This window comes from Caenorhabditis elegans, chromosome II (assembly GCF_000002985.6).
Source record: "Caenorhabditis elegans chromosome II".
Lineage (NCBI taxonomy): Eukaryota > Metazoa > Nematoda > Chromadorea > Rhabditida > Rhabditidae > Caenorhabditis > Caenorhabditis elegans.
This window is the reverse complement of record NC_003280.10, coordinates 12,380,234-12,398,761: the sequence shown is the minus strand read 5'-3', so window position 1 is coordinate 12,398,761 and position 18,528 is coordinate 12,380,234. Positions and strand designations below refer to the sequence as shown.

At 35.9% G+C, this 18,528-nt stretch overlaps 6 protein-coding genes and 1 non-coding gene across 7 annotated transcripts; 4 read left to right on the top strand and 3 right to left on the bottom strand.

Moving 5' to 3' along the window:
• Window positions 1–1,005: 1,005 nt before the first annotated feature.
• Window positions 1,006–3,981, top strand: F57G9.7 (Serpentine Receptor, class E (Epsilon); the record flags this gene model as incomplete). The annotated part of the gene is made up of 6 exons (NM_001383973.1): window positions 1,006–1,152; window positions 1,584–1,912; window positions 2,278–2,434; window positions 2,489–2,605; window positions 2,657–2,793; window positions 3,726–3,981. The coding sequence occupies 6 exons, from the start codon at window positions 1,006–1,008 to the stop codon at window positions 3,904–3,906; spliced, it is 1,068 nt and encodes a 355-aa protein (NP_001370193.1). The 3' UTR covers window positions 3,907–3,981.
• A 990-nt stretch (window positions 3,982–4,971) lies between these two features.
• Window positions 4,972–6,061, top strand: Y57A10B.7 (Gag protease polyprotein). The gene is made up of 4 exons (NM_064229.3): window positions 4,972–5,129; window positions 5,182–5,397; window positions 5,463–5,735; window positions 5,795–6,061. Exons 1-4 carry the CDS (start codon window positions 5,019–5,021, stop codon window positions 6,008–6,010), a joined length of 816 nt encoding a protein of 271 aa, NP_496630.2. The 5' UTR covers window positions 4,972–5,018; the 3' UTR covers window positions 6,011–6,061.
• A 38-nt stretch (window positions 6,062–6,099) lies between these two features.
• On the bottom strand, window positions 6,100–8,679 carry Y57A10B.6 (SEC-C motif-containing protein). The gene is made up of 4 exons (NM_064228.4): window positions 8,541–8,679; window positions 7,253–7,843; window positions 6,391–6,690; window positions 6,100–6,340 (listed from the first exon to the last, which is right to left on the bottom strand). Exons 1-4 carry the CDS (start codon window positions 8,604–8,606, stop codon window positions 6,185–6,187), a joined length of 1,113 nt encoding a protein of 370 aa, NP_496629.1. The 5' UTR covers window positions 8,607–8,679; the 3' UTR covers window positions 6,100–6,184.
• A 224-nt stretch (window positions 8,680–8,903) lies between these two features.
• On the bottom strand, window positions 8,904–10,482 carry sre-41 (Serpentine Receptor, class E (Epsilon)). The gene is made up of 4 exons (NM_064227.3): window positions 9,994–10,482; window positions 9,530–9,812; window positions 9,169–9,302; window positions 8,904–9,112 (listed from the first exon to the last, which is right to left on the bottom strand). The coding sequence occupies exons 1-4, from the start codon at window positions 10,467–10,469 to the stop codon at window positions 8,923–8,925; spliced, it is 1,083 nt and encodes a 360-aa protein (NP_496628.1). The 5' UTR covers window positions 10,470–10,482; the 3' UTR covers window positions 8,904–8,922.
• Y57A10B.10 lies at window positions 10,188–10,292 on the top strand. Its single transcript, NR_051793.1, has one exon. It is a non-coding gene; the product is annotated as an Unclassified non-coding RNA Y57A10B.10 (non-coding RNA).
• Window positions 10,483–11,880: 1,398 nt separating the features above from the next.
• Window positions 11,881–14,169, top strand: sre-42 (Serpentine Receptor, class E (Epsilon); the record flags this gene model as incomplete). The annotated part of the gene is made up of 4 exons (NM_064226.5): window positions 11,881–12,356; window positions 12,944–13,226; window positions 13,380–13,513; window positions 13,944–14,169. 4 exons carry the CDS (start codon window positions 11,881–11,883, stop codon window positions 14,131–14,133), a joined length of 1,083 nt encoding a protein of 360 aa, NP_496627.2. The 3' UTR covers window positions 14,134–14,169.
• On the bottom strand, window positions 14,070–15,299 carry btb-14 (BTB/POZ domain-containing protein Y57A10B.3). Its single transcript, NM_064225.6, has 4 exons — window positions 15,124–15,299; window positions 14,703–15,063; window positions 14,492–14,645; window positions 14,070–14,446 (listed from the first exon to the last, which is right to left on the bottom strand). Exons 1-4 carry the CDS (start codon window positions 15,282–15,284, stop codon window positions 14,172–14,174), a joined length of 951 nt encoding a protein of 316 aa, NP_496626.1. The 5' UTR covers window positions 15,285–15,299; the 3' UTR covers window positions 14,070–14,171.
• Window positions 15,300–18,528: the final 3,229 nt, after the last annotated feature.

Here is an 18,528-nt window from a genome sequence, read left to right as displayed (position 1 = left end):
CTTAAATTTTTGAATCTTTTTTCTTGTGATTTTTGAGCTTTAAGTTTTTATTTCAAATATATTTTGTACTTTTTTTAAAGCCCATAAAAAGAATATTCCAAAATAATATTCAAAAACATTTTCAAAATTTTTCTAAAATGTTTTTTTCCCAAAAAAATTCATTTAGTCGATTTGAAACTTTAAATTTTTTTCTAAATTGAAATTATGTACATATATCAATATTTTTAAAGCAGAATACCAAAACTATCCAGAAAACAACTTCAGTCCCAAAATTTAATTTCCGTGTTGTCTGTCTGAACCGTGGCAATAAATGTTTATGAGATTTGATACCAAAAAAATAAAACGGCTGGAAATTAATTATATGTCCAAAATATTAAAGTGGCTACCGCTTATTTTTACGCATTTTTTGTTTTTGATCGAAAAAATATAGGAAAAAATGACTCGAATGGTTTATAAAGGCAATTCTAGTAAAAAAAATCATTTGTTACATTTAAAAAACCCCTTTTCGGCAACTTTTCCAGTTAAAAAAATATGTCTTTCAATTTATTTCTTACTGTTTTAACCAGAAAATCAATAATATTTACTGTCTCTTAAAATATTTTTGACAGTTTTGAAAAATCTCAAAATTAAAAAATAAATTTTTATTACTTAAATAATTTTTTAAATCAAAATTCAAATTGAAACTTCCCTCTACTCTTCTCACCCAACAATTACGGATCTGATGTATTTATGCTCGATCAAAATGTTATTGGAATTTCTTAGAATTTTAAACATATGTTTTCAGATAATTACCATGTTTTTTGATTCACCATTTCTTATTTTTCACTGATGGTTTTTCTAATATGGTTTTCTAGGAACTTGTATTATTTTTTCTGATATTTTTTTTCTAATTTCTCCTGCTGTTTTTACTTACTAAATAATGAATTATCTCATTTTATATACCTAATTAGTTACTGAAATAATATTTTTAAAAACTGAATTTGATTCCAGCAGCTCCAAAAAACAATGTACATAAGTGTAAATGGTTCAGAAGCTCGATTCATTGCACTTTTCTATGTTAAAGCCTATCAGAGCCAATGTCCATTTGAATGGCTTTATACGATTTTTCAGATTTTGGAAATATTGCTAGTTGTTGTGGCGGGAGTATTGAATGTGAGTTTTTTTCAAATTCTGAACAAATTTTAAAAAAATTTTCACTGAAAAAAAATTTAATCAGGGTCCATTTCTTGGATGTCCAATTTTTAAAAAATCTTAAAAAATATATTTGCAACTCTTTTAAATTTTTTAAAAATTTTAAAGCGTTTTTTTCCGAATTTCAAAACAAGTTTGCAGAGTTTTTTGCAGTTAAAATTTTTTTGAATACAAAGTACAAAAACAATTCAAATTTTCATGATTTTTAGATTAAAAAAATTAAGTTTTAAGCAAGAAATGTAGTTAATTTTTATTTAAATTAAACTTTCAAAATCAATAAAAAATTCGGTCACATTTTCAGTTTTGGAATTTTTGTTTAATTTGGCTCAATTGACTATTTTGATTGGTTTTTAAAAATATCAATCAATTTCAATTTTAGATTTTTTCTCCAGATGTACACTGTCTACATGGCTCTACATACCCAATCTTTCCACATAAATATAACACTCATATACACGGTTTTCATGTTCCACTGGTTCGAGCTCATCATCTCCCGGTTCTTTCTATTTCCTTATCAAGAAGCAATTTTTCCACTCCAAATCCAAAACTCTAATAGTCTGATTGTAAATACTTTTGATGATATTATTGTTCCTATCTCAAGTCCCCAAACAAATTTATCACTAATGTTGGGAGCGGGGCTCCGTGGTCGTTGGATGCTTCTGGTATGCTTTGCGATTCCGTGCATAGCTGTTGAGAGGAGCTTTGCCACGTTGCTTGTCAGGTTTGTGAGATGACAGAACTCAAAGATCAGTGTGTAGTCTAGACAGAATTGTTTGTGAAGAGTTGAAAAAAAAATCTGAATCAGAAAATAATTATGGCGTTCCGATTTTGAAAAAAATGTAATATCGATGCATTTGAATTTGTACTGTCTGAACTCAAAACTCGTATATTAAAACTGAAAAAAAGTTTTGAAAAAGTGGAATTTTAGGAGGAATTTTAAAATTAGTTTATGCGGTAGATTTAATTTTTTAAAAATTAAATTAAATTTAAATTTTAAAATTTAATTTAATTAAACAATTTTAATCCGAAAAAATAATAAATAAAAAATTAGTCAATATTAAATAAATTTTTATCGCTGGTTTTCAGAGATTACGAACAAAAATCCCGTGTCTACATCTCAATCAGCTTAATCATTTTTTCCGAACTTTTTGCCACAATTGCAGTCTATGCAGTTGTATTTCAAATTGTTGGAGTTTTATTTCTTGCATTAACTGCCACAATTTTGCAGCTTTGCTCCTTTGGTGTAAGTTCAGGAAATCTAACAAAAAAAAATTCTGAGAACTGCTTAAATTTTCAGATAATTCAAGCGATTAAGCAAAAGACCAAGTATTTCGAGAAAAAATGCGAGAGAAATGTCAACTTTTACACTTTGTCTGTCAAATTTCAGCTGACTGAGAATGTGCAATCTTTTAAGGTAATTTTTTTTGGGAAAAAAATATCTGAAATTTTTTTTTCTGAAATTTAGTTACTACACGTACTTGTCATCGAAGTTGCCATAATGATAACTACCGTATCCATCACAATTCTTCTCGGCGATTTGGGTTGGATTTCGCCGGATCATACGGTTTTTGTGTTTTACGTAATGGAAAAGTTTATACATATGTGAGTTAAATTTTGAGGCAAAAAAACGGGCAAAATCAGAAAAAAATTGGTAAAGTTTTAGGGAAATTGACGAAATTTATGAGAATGTGAAATTGATAAAAACACAAATTTTGGAAAAAATACACAAATTCTGGAAAACCTGGAAAATGTCGAATATTGAGTAAAACTGGACGTGTATTTGTGTTTCGGTTTGATCTACAAGAATTGCGGGTATTTCAACATGTCTGCGTCAGGGGTGTGCGGATAACCGATTTTTTCGGCTAACGGATAAATCGGCTAGTGCCGATTTTTTGAAAACCGGCTAACGGATAATTCGGCTAACGGCTAATTTCAAAATTTTCGGCTAACGGCTAATTCGGCTAAAATCAATCGGTCAAATCGGCTAATTTTCGGCTAATTCGGCTAATTCGGATAAAATTCATCTGGTCAAGCTTTTTTCGTTCTTTCTGTTAATTCAGGTTTTGGGTTAATTTTTTCATTGTTATTGAGCAAATTCAGTGATGAACGACTGTTCAAATAGGAAAAAATCATACAATTTCACAAAATTTTGTTTTCCAAAAAAATGCTTTAGTGGAATTAGCCGAAATAGCCGATCGGTGAATTCGGCTAACAACGACCAAAATCGGCTAACGGATAACTTCGGATTAGCCGAACTGTCAAAAAGTCGGCAGACGGCTAACTCGACTAATTGGTACAAAATTCGGCTAACGGATAATTCGGCTAATATTAGCCGAGTTAGCCGAATCAGCCGATCGGCTAATTCGGCTAATTCGGCTATTATCCGCACACCCCTGGTCTGCGTGCTGACGTCACAAGTTTCTGGGAAAAAATTCCCGCATTTTTTGTAGACCAAACCCCGATGGGACCACCTGGCAAGAAAAATGACAGAAAACGTACGACACTATTAGAAATTTCAATTTTTCCATTTTCAGCAATCCATTATTCATATGCTCTGCGGTATTCTACATGAAACCCCGTTGGCTCAAAAGTCTGCTACAATTGGTTCCCGGCAGATTGGCACGCCGTACTCATGCAGTTGAATTTTCTGAAACTGAGAAAATAAGGGAATCGGAAGCTGATGCACATTTCGAGCAGTTGAGAAAGTTGTGGTGATTTTGACATTTTTTTGTTGTATATTTTATTTTTATTTTTATTTTTATTTTTTCATAAACTTGTTTTTTATCCAAAAATGCTTCCAAACACTATGTAGATCTGCGTAGCAAACAAGTAATAATAAGTTTTTCTCTCAGTATTCTCACACCCCGGATTTCTGGGTTTTCTCAGAAGTTTTCCAGCTGCTGGGTGAACTGCTAATCAGTTTTCTGGTCAAACTATCTACGAAAGTGCCGGCGTACAATGATGATCTCATTATTTTTTCGCAATTTTATTTAGTTTTTTGATGCGAAAATATGCAGAACTTTATAAATCAATAAATTTGAAAAAAAACAATAATTTTAGAAATCAAATTAATAAGTTCGGTAAAAATCAGCAGATTTTGAAAAAATCAATAAATTTTGAAAACCGATAATTTTAAATCAATAATTTTAGACAAAAAATCGACACATTAAAAAAACTATAGATGAGCAAAATCAAAAAGTTTGGAAAATTCGATAAATTTGGAAAAAAATCGATAAGTTCGATAAAAATCCGCAGATTTTTGAAAAATCGATAATATTAGACAAAAAAATCAATAAATTTTGTAAAAATCGATAAATTTGGAAAATATCCACATTTTTAGAAGAAAAAAAATTTGATTAAGTCGGCAAAACAAATAAGCAATTTTTTGCTGTCTAGAAAAAATTTCCAACCGTAAAAAATAATTCCAGAAACCCGCTGATAATAACCCCGGCTGTAGTAATTCGCATACCGCTCTGGAAGTCGAAGTTACTGGAATCACTGCCACGTTTCTTGCGGAACAAACTTTCCAGAACATCCAGCGAGGTCCGACCTTTAGACTATACCGCTCGGCGTACCGTTGCCGACGAGTCGAACACTTACTGGACACAATTTTCGAGCTCTTGGTGATTGATTTTTTACGTGAAAAATTTTGAACAAAATATTTTTTAGATTTTTTTTTTCAAATTTTTTGAAATTCTAAATAAAAAATAATAGAACACGTGATTTTATTATTTGATCAATTTCCTGGTTTCATAATCAAAAAATAATTTATTCCTAATTTTACAAAGTTACAAAATCGGCGCAAATTTCTTGATTCAAAAATCGATATGGCTCCGCGTAAGAAGGTGAATGAAATGGTGATTCGGAAGACGGCGAATTTGACGGACAAAATGCGAAAGGAGCGGACAGTTGAGGAGTTTGAGGAGGTTAAAACCGCTGTGAGTTTTTTTTCTTTTTTTTTAATTTTCTAAAAATTTTAGCCATTTTCAGCAATCCAAATCCTACGAATCCGACACTTCATCGGCCGAATCGTTGCGTCAAAAACGAACAGCTCCCTCCGCGATTCGTACCGTGCAAATTCAAAAAGAAATCGTTCTTCCTTACGATGGAAATCTAGTCTCCGTCTATGAGAAGTCGAGCAACACCCGCTCTTTGGACACGATTTCAGAGCCAGGCGATCTTGAGGAGTTCAAGAAGAAGGCTGAGGTAGGTATAAACTAAAATTGCCTACCTGCCTACCATCAGTCGATAGCCCAACTTTTTTTTTTCAGGAATCCAAGTACGTTGGTCCTCAGATTGTCCCAATGAAATTCGTGACAACTGACGTGGAGACGCCGGTTAAGGCGATTTTTGTTTCGGATTTCGACTTCTGCCAGGCAATGCATCACCCGCCACAAAGCTCGACCCAAAGCAAGAAAGTGGAATTTTCCAAGCGGTTCGAGGTGGAGCAGAAGTTTCTGGAGGAAATGGTGGCGGATATCGAGAAGCTCATAGTGTCCAGTGGAAGAATGGATGTGGAGCTGAAAGTTGTCAAGGCTAGAGAGGTCGCGAAAATTCATTGCAAATTTTTCAAATGTTTCAAACTCATATTTCAAATTTTCAGGAAAACGATAGTCCACGTGCAAAAATCAGCCTGGTCCGGAAAATTCACGCGGAAAAAGTCGATGACAATCTCAACAATCAAGCCGGGCTTGTTGGCTTCATCCTGCCTGATTTGGAAATGAAGGACCACGGGATTCCGTTGAAAATCACCAAAAACCAGCAAGTTCCGTCGGGCCAGAAAATGTTCGAATCGTTTAAACGTCTTTTTGGATATTGATTTGATTATGAGCATGATAAAGATTTTCTGATTTTTTTTTCAGAACTATTATATTTTATTTTAATTGTTTTGTTCTTTTTTCAGAAATTAGAAATTCAGGAGTAAAACACATTTCATTTAATGATATTAAAACCAAAAACTTTGGAAAAACAGGTTCAAATAAATTATTTTCGATTAAGCGGACTTGAGATCTTCAATCTTCTGCAGCACAAGCTTCACAGGTTTAGTTGCTCGTTCTTCAAATTTGACAAGAATATTCTTCACATCGAATCGTTCGAATTGATCCAGCGAGACGTCCTGTGACAGGAAGAAGTTGCAAATTGGGTCGACCTGAAGACAAAAAGCTTTATTTAAACATTTTGCAAGCTTCCAAAACTTACAAAATAGTCCTTCCAATCCTCATCACCCAAGTACCTATCACCTTTGAAATATCCCATCAAAAGCGTCATCACACTATCGGGCACAAGCCCGAGCTCCGAGTTCTCGCGTAAGTATCTTTCCAGAGCTTCCAAATTCTCCCATTGCATACCGACTTCTTCCATCTCTTCGATAAAGTCGATCAGGTGCTTGCAATCTTCCTGTTCTGGGCAGTAGAGGTGACACGAAAGAGCAATGTCGTATTTTCGGTAGAATTCCAGCGGCAGCTCGTCTGTACCGACAAATTCTATGGCGGTGGATATCTGGAAATTTTTCAATGTTTTTTGGAGAAGTTGACGGAGGTTTTGGAGTTTTAAAAGTATATTCTCGGATTTTCTTAATTATGGATTAATTAAGCCGAAGCCCTAAACCTAAGCTTAAGCATATGACTAATCGTAAGCCTATGCTTAAGCCTAAGCGGAAACCTACGCTAAGTCTAAGACAGGCCCTAAGCCTTAGCCCAAGCCTACGCATAAGCCTAATCATACGTTTAATCAGAAGCCACATCATAAGCCTTATTCTAAGCCTTATTTTAAGCCTACACATAAGACTAAACCTAACATTTGTAAGGTTAAGCCTAAGCCTAAGCTCAAGCTTAAGCCTAAGCTCAAGCTTAAGCCAAAGCCTAAGCCTAAGTCTAATCCTTAACCTGAGCCTAAATTTTTTTAAGCTTCAATACCTTCAAACTGAAGTGGGCCCAAATTTCATAATTATTAAAATTTCAGTTAATCGCCAATTTTTTGTAGAATTTCGGCGAGAAGTCTTCAATAGTTTTTGAAAAATCTCTGAAGGTTCTGAAAAAAAATATCTATCAAAAACCCCTACCATTTCCTCATTTCCTGCTTTAATGCACTGAGCCAAAAATATCATCTCGATTTCCATCCTATTATGTGTAAAATCTCCGTGTATAGGTGGATACCTTCTGTCCAAACTTGGAGCAACTTCAGTCTCCTCCGATTCCTCCTCGACTTCAGACTCTACCTCATCTTTCAGACGTTGATATTTTCGCACCAGCCATGCGGCTTCTTGAATTTGATGCTCAAAAACTTTGGCTCTTTCCAGAATTCCATACTTCTCAAAATCCTCAACCAACAGGTCAAGCCTGCTCAGAATGGAAAATGAGCATTTCACAAAGTCCAGGTCGGTGAAGAAGGAGACGGCGGTGAGCAGCTTCAGCGTGTGCACCGAGACTATTCCGTCGGGGTACTCCTCGAAAGTACTGTCAGCAAACCGTTTCAACATCCAAGGCTTTTCGTGTTCGATTTTTTGGAGTTTAAAGTTTTGATAGTTGGAGGCCATGGAGAGTGCTAGCTGGTTGTTTGGAGCATGTCGCTGCACAATGTATGGGAAGTTGTGTTGCTCCAGGATATCCATAGGTACAGTGCCAAATTTCAGCTGTGAGAAGGCTTTGGTTATCTGGAAATTATGGGACGATTAAGGAAATTATGGGACGATTTTCTGAATTTCATTTTAAAAAATTCACGCTGCTTGCAAAAAATCTGGTTTTCTAGAAACTTTTTCAAACTTTTTCCAGATTTTCACTTAACTTTTGAACTTTGAGGTTTCAATAGTTGAGTGAAAAAAACAATTTTTAACCCACAAAATATCATGTCAAATTTCAAATGAATGTTCGTTCAAAAAATGAGTTCTTGGTTGAATTCAAAAATCCGCCCAAAAAATTCTAAAAAATACTTTCCTTACAATTTCAGTTTTTAAAATGTTTTTTTTTAAATTTATTTTTCCAAACATCAATATTTTGAGTTTTTTAATAAACGTTTCTAATTAAAAAATACATATAAAAGCTTTGAAAATTTGTAGATTTTTTTAAATTTTAGGTGGCTTGCAAAAAAAAATTCCACACATGGCAATGTTTTTTTGAACAACTTTTCTTTGTAACTTTTTCAAATTGCATTCAAAAAATTTCAAAAAAAAAAGTTGTTCATTGAAGCATTGAGAATCTTTTTATTCCAAGACTAAAAAATTCAAAGCTTAATTTTTTTTAAATAAAATTTTCAGTTCAAAAATTCGCCAAAAACTTGTTTTTTTTCTATTTTCCAAACACCAACCAGTTGTATGAAAGATTAATTTTAAATTTTTTTTTTTTAAAACTTACCAATTTATCGTCTCCAGTCCTGATGGTTCTCGCGAGAATATGAGCCGTATATTCTGTGTCGTTCATTTTCCACCGAGAAGATTGCAGAGAGTGAGACAGAAAAATAGAGGAATTACACCGAATACACGCCATTGAGACTAACTTGGTACATTGAGAGAGACTCCACCCAGTTTTTTACAAGCGCAGGCGGGAAGAGGGTATGTACCAAGTTGCGGGTAAGTACATTTTATGGCTGTTGGGGGTGCTAACTTGGCAGATGGACGGAGAAAAAACAGGAGGGAATATTTCAAAAATTTATGAAAAATATTTTTTCGGAGCCTAAAAATTTTTAAACAATTCCAAAAAAAACACAATTATAAAACCTCAGCTATGACAACAAATTTCAGTTCCACGAGCTTCTCAATTGCTGGAAATACACTTCAGATTCCAAAACAACTGATCTCCTAGACTCCGAAATCCCAATTCTCGATGTCCCACTAATATGTTTCCCCAATACCGGCAACTTTTGCATGAACTCGTGTCGCCAAGCCACCGAGCAACATAAAAGAGCAACTGCCATTACTAAGGCTGGTCTGAAATTTTTTTTTTTTAATTAATTTTGTTGAAAAATTATGGTGAATCGACTCACAATAAGATGAGATTCTCTAGTATGTGAACGAAGAACACTTGAAGTCTTTCGAAGAATCCGAGCATGAGGCAGGTGAACACGAGGAGAGTTAGGGAAATGTGCACGGAGCCCACGAGAACTGTGTACTTGGCGAGCTGGAAGAGAGAAGTTCGTTGGCCTAACTTTTCGCTGGCCAAGGTTTTTCTAAACGAAAGCTGATGGGATGGCCTAACTTTTGTAAAGTTAAAAATTTGGCCGAGACAAAAATAGCATGACTTTATGAATTTTTGACTTTTCTAGGACTTTGGGTACACAATTGATGGCCTAACTTTTGCTAGACAACATCCTCGGTCTTGCTTTCGCTGGCCTAACTTTTCCTCACCTTCAAGCTTCGAATATTCTCCTCAACTTGAAACTTTCTCGCCAATGAATATTTTTCATGGTCGGTTATATTCTTCCGCATCTGATTTCGGAACACGAAATTGATTCGAAGAATTGTAGCGTAGGCTGACGTGGATAACACAATGCAAACCGCCCATTGACCATAAACTACGAGGAATGGTATCCGGTTATGGATCACAAAATAGACATATGGAATTGTAATAATATTAACTAGTATGATAAGGATTACTGGGATATGGCGACGGCGTACGTGCTCGTAGTCGCTGGAAAATATACAATTGAACGTTCCTGTATCTGGCGCCAAATTGGAAATTTTAAAATGTTAAAATACTTTGGAGCATAACTTAAAATTTATTTCATCAAAAAAATTAAATTTGGTCTAATTTTTTTCAGAGATTAAGATTTTAAGACTAATTTTCAAATTTGAATTTTCAAAAAACTCACTGAATATAAAACGTCGCACATGCTCTTTCCACACCAATAGCCATAATTCCAAAAAACATGGAAAACATATAATGTCTGTAAACATAGCATGCTATGTACAATACCCTTATATCATCAGTGCTCTCCACCAAAACCATATCATTTCGTCCGCTGCTCCACCAGGAAAAATATGATTTTCCGGGTGAATTTCCGATTTGAATTAAGCCAATTTGATAGGGAAGTATAAGAATTTTGGCGAGAATCGCCTCAAACCATTGGCACAAAAAGAACGCCATTAAAATGTTCTTGTTCTCGTGGAAAAGTCGAATTTTTGTGATGATTTTGCAAGTTCTTACAATAATATATGCCGTGGAGCAGTAAATGAGAATTTGGATTGCTGCGAAAAAAGGGTAAATTGGGGACTCGTAAACTCTGTCGTTTAAAGAGAAAACTGGAATCCATAGAGTTTCTGTAGAGTTTAAAAATGCTATGATCATATTATATGTTCTCTGAAAAATAACAAAAAATTGTGAAGAGTGATGAGCTTGAAGCAAACGAAAAAAGAAATGAGTGAAACTTGCAAGCAGATGTTTGTGCTTGAGAAATGCGTCAGCAATTTTTTTAAAAATGAAAAATGAATTTCCTAATGAGACTAGAAATATTTTCATGTGTATTTTGTATTCAATATTTTTTGTTAACTGATTAGGCTTTTAGGTGGGAAATAAGGAAATTGAAAAGCGGTTTTCAGAAATTTGAAACAATAACTCAAAAACGCTACACCATCTTAAAATTTATTCCAAATATTTATTGGTAACCGAGCAGAATCAATAATATGGCAAAACCGGATCTACATACTAAGTTCAGATAAACATTTAAAATTAATTGGAAATATTTCACCTGCTCGGTTAAAAATTGGCCTTGGGAAACTAATATTGTACTGCTCATTGGTTTTATATTTTTGAAATGGACATGTTTTTTGAATCACTTGTTGTTCTTTGAAATTATATGCCATTGATAAAGTAGATAAATCAAGCGTGAGAGCTGATGAGCTCGAGAGATCAAGGATTTATTTTTGAGGCATGAGGAAGAGGGTGGAATTTCCAAGAAGATCAATTTCACCTGTTCGAAGGAAACCAGTATTCATGGAAAGTAAATATATTTGTTTCCGAAAAATGTAAAATTCAACTTTTTTAGGATCCAGAACCTCATATTTGCTTAAAATCGTAATGAAATCAAAAATCCTCCTGTTCAGAAAAAAGAATGTAAGTACCGTTTAAGTTCCAGGCGCAGTTTTAGGGCCTGGTGCCTTGTGCCGTTCATTCCACATATTTCGATAGTTGAATCTTTCGTAGCAGCCGACACTTTTTGAGTTCCACGCCGCACCTTACAGAAGGCACGGGAGTGGCGTAAGGCAGGCAAGCGCGGTAGTTGCTTTGGCCCTGCTAGTTTATATTCTCAACATAATGAGCAACATTAGCATGTCTAAATGTAGGCAAGTAGGTAGGCACGTAGGCACCTGGTGTCAGGCTATCCTATTATGGTTTGATCTACAAAAAATGCGGGATTTTTTTGCCCAAAAACATGCGATGTCAGCACGTTCTTAACCAAGCGAAATCAGTTGAGAACTCCGCGCGTCTGTTTTCCCGCATTTTTTGTAGATCTACGTAGACCAAACCGAAATGGGACACTCTGACACAATGTGCGTAGGAATTCTGTTATTTCGTTAATAAACTATTTGAACTGCTCGACAAAAATAATCTGTAATGTAATAATAATCAAAAAAGTTCGCCCCTCTAACTCAATAACCAAAAAGTGACTTTTCCAGGAAAACCCCCCCTTTCCCTTCCCCCTTCCAATATCCAGCTGCTTTTTGTTGATGTATGAGGTAGTTTCCTTATTTCATTTTCAATGATTGTAGCATATCAGAACTATTCAAAACTCCTCTGGCTCCCGGTCTACTCTCTAAATGATAAGCATCACAACTCTATCGGTTTCCAAATCACCGCAATTTCCCAATTCCTTATATACTGCATTTCCGCTTATGTTATCATTAGAACCTGTCAGATTTCTGTTAGAATCAAAATTTTCCATGAGAACATGGTTATTTTGTTATGTTGGTTTTTATTGCAATGGTTTGAAGCAATTATCGCAAAAGCTTGGATAATGCTCTACCAAACTGGAACTATCGGAATTGGAAAATACCCGGATAGAGCCTACTTCGCCTGGTGGACTGAAGATCGGGAGAAGATGGTTTTGGTAGATGATCTGAAAGATATTATGGACCTATACGTGGCGAGTTGTTTTATGTGGCATTATATTTATTCGGTGATTTTCGCACCGGTCGTTGTGATTGTAGAACGGGGAATAGCAACTTGGTATATTCAGTGAGTTAATAGAAAAGACACATTTAATTTCCCGCCTTTTTCGAGATCAAAAGCTTCAGCTCAGATTTTTAAAGTTTTCGCTAAGACCCACTTGGTTCAAACTTTACACTTCACTTCAAAATACGTCAATAACAGTAGCCAGCTGAAATTGTTTAAAAAACAGATGTAAAGGTTAAATTTTAAATGTGATTGTTGTGCTAATTTCAGAGACTGAAAATGTTTTGTGACACATCGATGATATTTCCATAAAAATTCAGTAGTAAAACTAGCGTTTCGATGGGAGGCAGGCGCGATTTCAGGGACTGACACCGGCCTCTCGCCTTGTTTCTGCACTATGGCGAGAAGTCAAAGGCGGTTCTTGCAACGCGTCCGACACTTTTCGGGTTCCGCGCCGCACTACACAAGAGGCGAGGCTCGCGGCGCGAAGCAGGCGCAGGTCGGAGTAAGGCGGGCGCGGTAGGTGTTTTCGCGCCTACACTATGTAAAACGAAGTTGTCAACTATAAATTCCCGCTAGCGCCCGTCTTAAAGTTGCGCTCAAATGCAATTTCTAGTTTTCTGAAAAACAAAAGTTTGATTAACATTTAGAGATTATGAGAATGTGCGTCGACGTCATATTCCAATTCTCCTAATCATCGTCACCAACCTGATCACAATTCCCTATGCTCATTTCATTATCAATAATCGAATCCCATTTTTGATCGCATATGCGCAATGTGTTCTAAACGCGGGTTTCGTGTTTTTTGGATACAGTATATCATGGAAAGTACACGCGAGATGGAGGAAACAAATGGACGAGCCGCAGACGGATGGTGAGCAATATTCGTTGGCCAAGAAGTTTCAGATCGAGGAGAATATACGGTTTATCGTGGTGAGTAAGGTTTCCCTAAGGTTTCCTGGAAGGCCTGCCTACGCCTGCCTACAACTTAAATACACGTGGACGGAAGATACGCAGTAGTCAGGCAGGCACATAGGCATGAACTCGTCTACGTGAACTTCCATAATTTTTTCTTTTTTTTTCCAGCTAATTCGCAAAATGGTGCTCGTGATTGTTATCTATTTATCGTTATCATTAACCATGCTAATTTGTTTAGTTTTCGAACTTATTCAGGGATACGATTGGATTTTTGTACATTTGCTAGATAACGTGATCTTGTCGTAAGTTTTTATAGCTTCATAGATTCTACAGTATTCCTACAGTATCCCTACATTACTACATTGCAATAGCTCACTAACACCATAGTAATCCTACAAAAACCCATCAAGTTATCTTTTTAAAGTAACTCTGAAAATAGGCAACTACAGTAATTCTACAGTAGGCCACGTGGAGTCAGAAAGTCCCATTTTCCTTTGATCTTCGAAAAATGCGCGAAGTGACATCTCATCTGATTTTGCATGGTTAAGAGCGTGCTGACGTCACAATTTTTTGACAAAAAAAATCCCGCTTTTTTGTAGATCAATTTGCATTGAGACAGCCTGACACTACGTGGCAATCTTACAGTAACATTTTTATAACCATGGATTGCACAGTAATCGACACAGTATTCAATTTTTAATTTTACTTCAAAAACCTGCCTATTTTTTTCAGTGCCGCACTAGTCATATCAATTGCCTTACTATTTTGCTCACCGTCCTGGAGAGATGCTTTTATTGGTGGCATACCAATTATTCGTCGATTCCGAAAACCACCAGTGTCTCTACGAAAGTTCTCGCAAAAAGTCTCTCAAGTACCGGAGACCGAACTTTATTTTATTCAGCTTAAGAATGCATGGGTTTAATTTAATTCATTTTTTGATAAATTTTAAAAACTTCATTTTCACAACAATTGTATCATATGATAAGCGACCTTAACCTTTGCACTATCAGAAAGCTCCAAGAAAACCGAATCCTTCAATTGCCTTGCTTTTTCGATAGAGTCAATTCGTCGTATAGACTTTCCCAGAAGCCTCATCAACCCGTACTTGTCGGCCAGTAACATTAAAGTTTCATTCCAAGCAAACGTATTTGTAAGAAGATGGTTTTCCACAAGACCCAACACGTATGGCGTTTGGAATTGAGAAGCTAGTTCCAGAAGTTTCTTAGAATTCCCATCTGAAATTTTGAGGTTTTTGTTTTGGAAATTTCAAATAAAATTACCATTTGGAAAAGTCGCCGTCGAGTGCACAACGCTGAGCAAGAGGCCCAAGTCTTCATAGGAAACTCCTTCAACAGGAATTTCAATATTCAGGAGGCTTGTGCTGTTGTCGTATTCGAAAAGATCGTGGAAGTAGGTGGAATGGAAGGAGAGGAACTGGAATTAAATAGAATTTATAGTTAGTCTGAAAAAAAGTTAAAAAATCTAACTCACACAACTACTGACGTGCAGCTTTTTACCCTCAACAATCAAAACTGCATCTCGATCGTCCACCGGAGCGAAATATTTATCAAGTTCCATCGCCTCCATATGTCTCTTTTGAGGCTCTAATGTGTAGTTGTAAGATGCATAATAAGTTGAAAGATATCTTGAACGTGACACATTGTACCAAATCTCGCCGCCCGGATCAGTAAGGTTAACTTTAACAGTCCTAGTTTTCTGTCCTTCTGAGTCAGTTGTATAGTTGACGGTAATCTGCCCGGAGAAGCCGGCAACTTCATATTTGTCAACCTGATCCCAAATAAATTTCCATTTGAAACAAGCAGTATAGTAGTCGGAAGACACTTTCCACTCACTGAAATAAACACCTCGATAAAAATACAAAATACTTCACATTTTTGAAAGCAAGTCTTACCATCGAATTCCCTTTGTTGTACTAATGTCTATTATTTTTTCACCATTTGAACTATCAAACTCAATGTCTCCTCTCGTGTACTCGACAAGTTCTGTAGTACCATAAGTATAGGAAGTTAATAGGCAGATAATGAAACAAGTACAACGTCTCATGGCGCTCATTGCAACAATGATTTGAAAGCTTGCTCAGCGCTGTGGCAGCTGTTCAAGGTCAATTGAGATGCAATAAATCTTAAACGATTTGAGGAGCAACTTTCTGGCAATTGCACCCGACATTTTACGGGTTCCGCCACATAGATTTCATCGAAGGAGTGCAAAACCCGGTAGGTGTCGGACGCGCTGTCTTATGTACATTACCCCTACCGTACCTCTACAGTAATACTTTTGTTTTACAGATTGGGACATTTGGAGGTTCTGGAAATCATTGCGCCCGTCATTTTACGGGTTTCGCGAACATCTATGCTTCTTATGTGGAAACCTAAACCCGCTAGGTGTCGGCTGCTCGTAAGGTGCATCTCGGAGCAACTGAGTCATCTAATAACACTTTTCATTTTCATATTCCAAGCTCATTTCCAGGCAGCGAAATATGACACCTCCGCATATCCATTTCCATTTTCAGCGTCAAGTTGGCCGCTACTACACGCGCTGAAAATCGATCAAACACATTCATTTTGTGTTAAGCTCGAGAGGAAGAGAAAACGAGAGAAGTCAGACTAATAATTACTTCTTCTTCTTCTTCTTTTTGCTTCTTTGACAGCTCCGAGAGCACGTCGTCGGGATGAGGGCGAGAGATGGCGAGACGCAGAGAAAGCCGAGCACAAGCAGTAGCGACAAAAAACACGGAAATTCTAGGTGCTCTTTTTCTCTGCGTCTCTCTCGTGGCGCTCACTATTTCTCTCCCCGCGCGCCCCGTTCCTTTTTCGGTGTGAGATTTTTTTTTTCGTTCGTTCGTTTGTACGCATTTTCAGCTGCTACCATAGGCTGGTTAACTCGATTTTCTAGCCGGTTTTTTGTGTGCTTGTTTTGATGCTCAGTGCACATGCACCTGTTGAGCATTTTTTCAGTATTAGCATGTTTTTATTATAATCACTAAATTTTTAAATTTCATCCATTTCTGAAAAATTAACAAAAGATATTTTTAGATATTGCGAAATGCTGAAGCTCCGCCCTAAAAAAAGGCGGAGTTAAAACGTTATTTTTTTCAATGAAGAAATATTTGAAATGGATTGAAATTTGAGCTGCAGACAAAACAGGGGTGTTTTTATTTATTGTAAATTTCATTTTTCACAGTTCTTTCAAATCTGAAGCTCCGCCCGCTTAATAGTCCAAGCCCCGCCCACTAGATGGTTCAAGCTCCGCCCACTAAATGGTCCAAGCTCGGCCCATATTTTGGGCGTGGCAGATATTTTTTGAATCATTTTTAAAATTTTTATTTGAAAAAAAAAACATTTCAAGCCCACGAAATTGTTCATAAAAGAATTAAAATGAAATTTTTTCTGACAAGATTGAAAAAAGGTGCAGAGTCCCGCCCACAAAATGGACGTGGCCTAAAAAATACACCTTTTTTCCTTTTTGGATAAAAAAACTCAACTTTGATGCTCCGCCCGAAAATTGGCTTTAAAAAAGAGTTGTAAATTTCACCTTTCTAAATCGCGCCCAAAAAATGCCAATTCGTGAATTTTGCAAAAAGAGAAATTCCATCCATTTCTCATTTTTAAACCAATTATTTTTTCTTTTGTCTCATTCTGTTTACATGACACACGGGTTCGGCTCGGCCTTTTTTCGCTCAAATTTCCCCCTCTCATGAATTCCCAATGAGAGCTGCTCAGATTCTTTTCGTTCCATTTTTGTTTGGAATTTTTTTCCGGCTTTTGAAACAGTAAAAATGGGTTCAGTAGGTTCAAGTTGAAACGTTTTTAGATTTTTGTTGGGCAATTTTTTGGTTAAAGTGATATAATTTTTTTTGTTGAAATTTTTTAGAATTTTTCGCCAATTGCACAATTTTATCTACTTGTTTTTTTTTCATTTTTACAGTGAATTTTTCCATTTGGTAGGCGGGGTTTCAAATTTTATGTCCTGCCCATAAAATGGTTACATCAAAATTTTTACACCTGACTTTTCCGAAACCCCATCCATTTTATGGGCGGGGCTTGGAAAAATTGATTCTTTTCAATTTGTTAACTTCAATTTCATCAGAAACAACAGCAGGAGCAAAAAAGTTGGAAAATTAATTTTTTTTTCTCTGTGCTCCGTTTTTGTGCTGCATCCCAATCGAAGCGTCTTCATCTGGAAATGACATCCGTGCTCTTCCTCTCTGAGCCGGATGAGAAGACGTATTCGTTATACTATTCTCATTTTTTCTGATCAATAATATATATAGCTATACAACTTTTTTTATAATAATTTTTTATAGTTAGAATCGAAATTATGCTTAGGCTTAGGCTTAGGCTAAGGCTTAGAGTTAGGCTTACTCTTAGGCTTAGGCTAGGCTAGGCTTAGACTTAGGCTTAGGCTTTGGCTTAGGCTTTGGCTTAGGCTTTGGCTTAGGCTTAGGCTAAGGCTTAGAGCTAGGCTTAGGCTTAGGCTTTGGGTTAGCCTTAGGCTTAGGCTTAGGCTTAGGCTTAGGCTTTGGCTCAAGATTAAGCTTAGGTTTAAGTGTAGTCTGACTTCGCGCCAATTTTTCAAAAAATTTGAATTTCGTATTTTTCAAAATATGTATTGTTTCTATTTTTGTGTTATTTATTAATAATCATATTAAAATTTGAATTTCGAGCCAGTTTTTGTTTGAAAAACGCTGACAATTTTTAACTTTGTTCTTTTTTAAATAAAATCCGAATTTAGCGGCAAAATCTCTTATGTAACTCTGCACTTTTTGTTTCTATATTTCGAAAAAATCAGAAAGTCTCCTGATTATAAGTGCCAATATTTCATAACATGTTTTCTGACTATAAATTTCTTTAAAAAAAGGAGCATATCCGATTCTTATTATAATCAGAGCTTAAAAACTATCTCACAGTAAAGAGAATTTCGCAATTTATCTCCTAATCGAAAACATTTGTTCATAAAAATCACAAGCTTCGATAAAAAATGGATATGGCCTTTTCAGTTTTGCGGTTTTTCACATATTCTACCCAAAATCACATAAAATCCCATGGGACGTGGCCGGTCAACCCATTCAATTTATCAAAACTCGCGCGCTCCCAAAAAATTTTCTTGGAACTAGAATTTATCGAAGTCGCAGTTTGCTCGCAGTTTGCTCAGAAATCTTTTGCTCTTTTTTTGGTTCGTCTGGAATACTCCCCCTATCTTTTAGTTAGTCATCATTTTTCTCGCATCTTTCCGGTTTAAATGGGAGGAGGGGGTTTGGTTTAGCTTCTGATAATCTTGAGAAATCTTCCATCGGAAG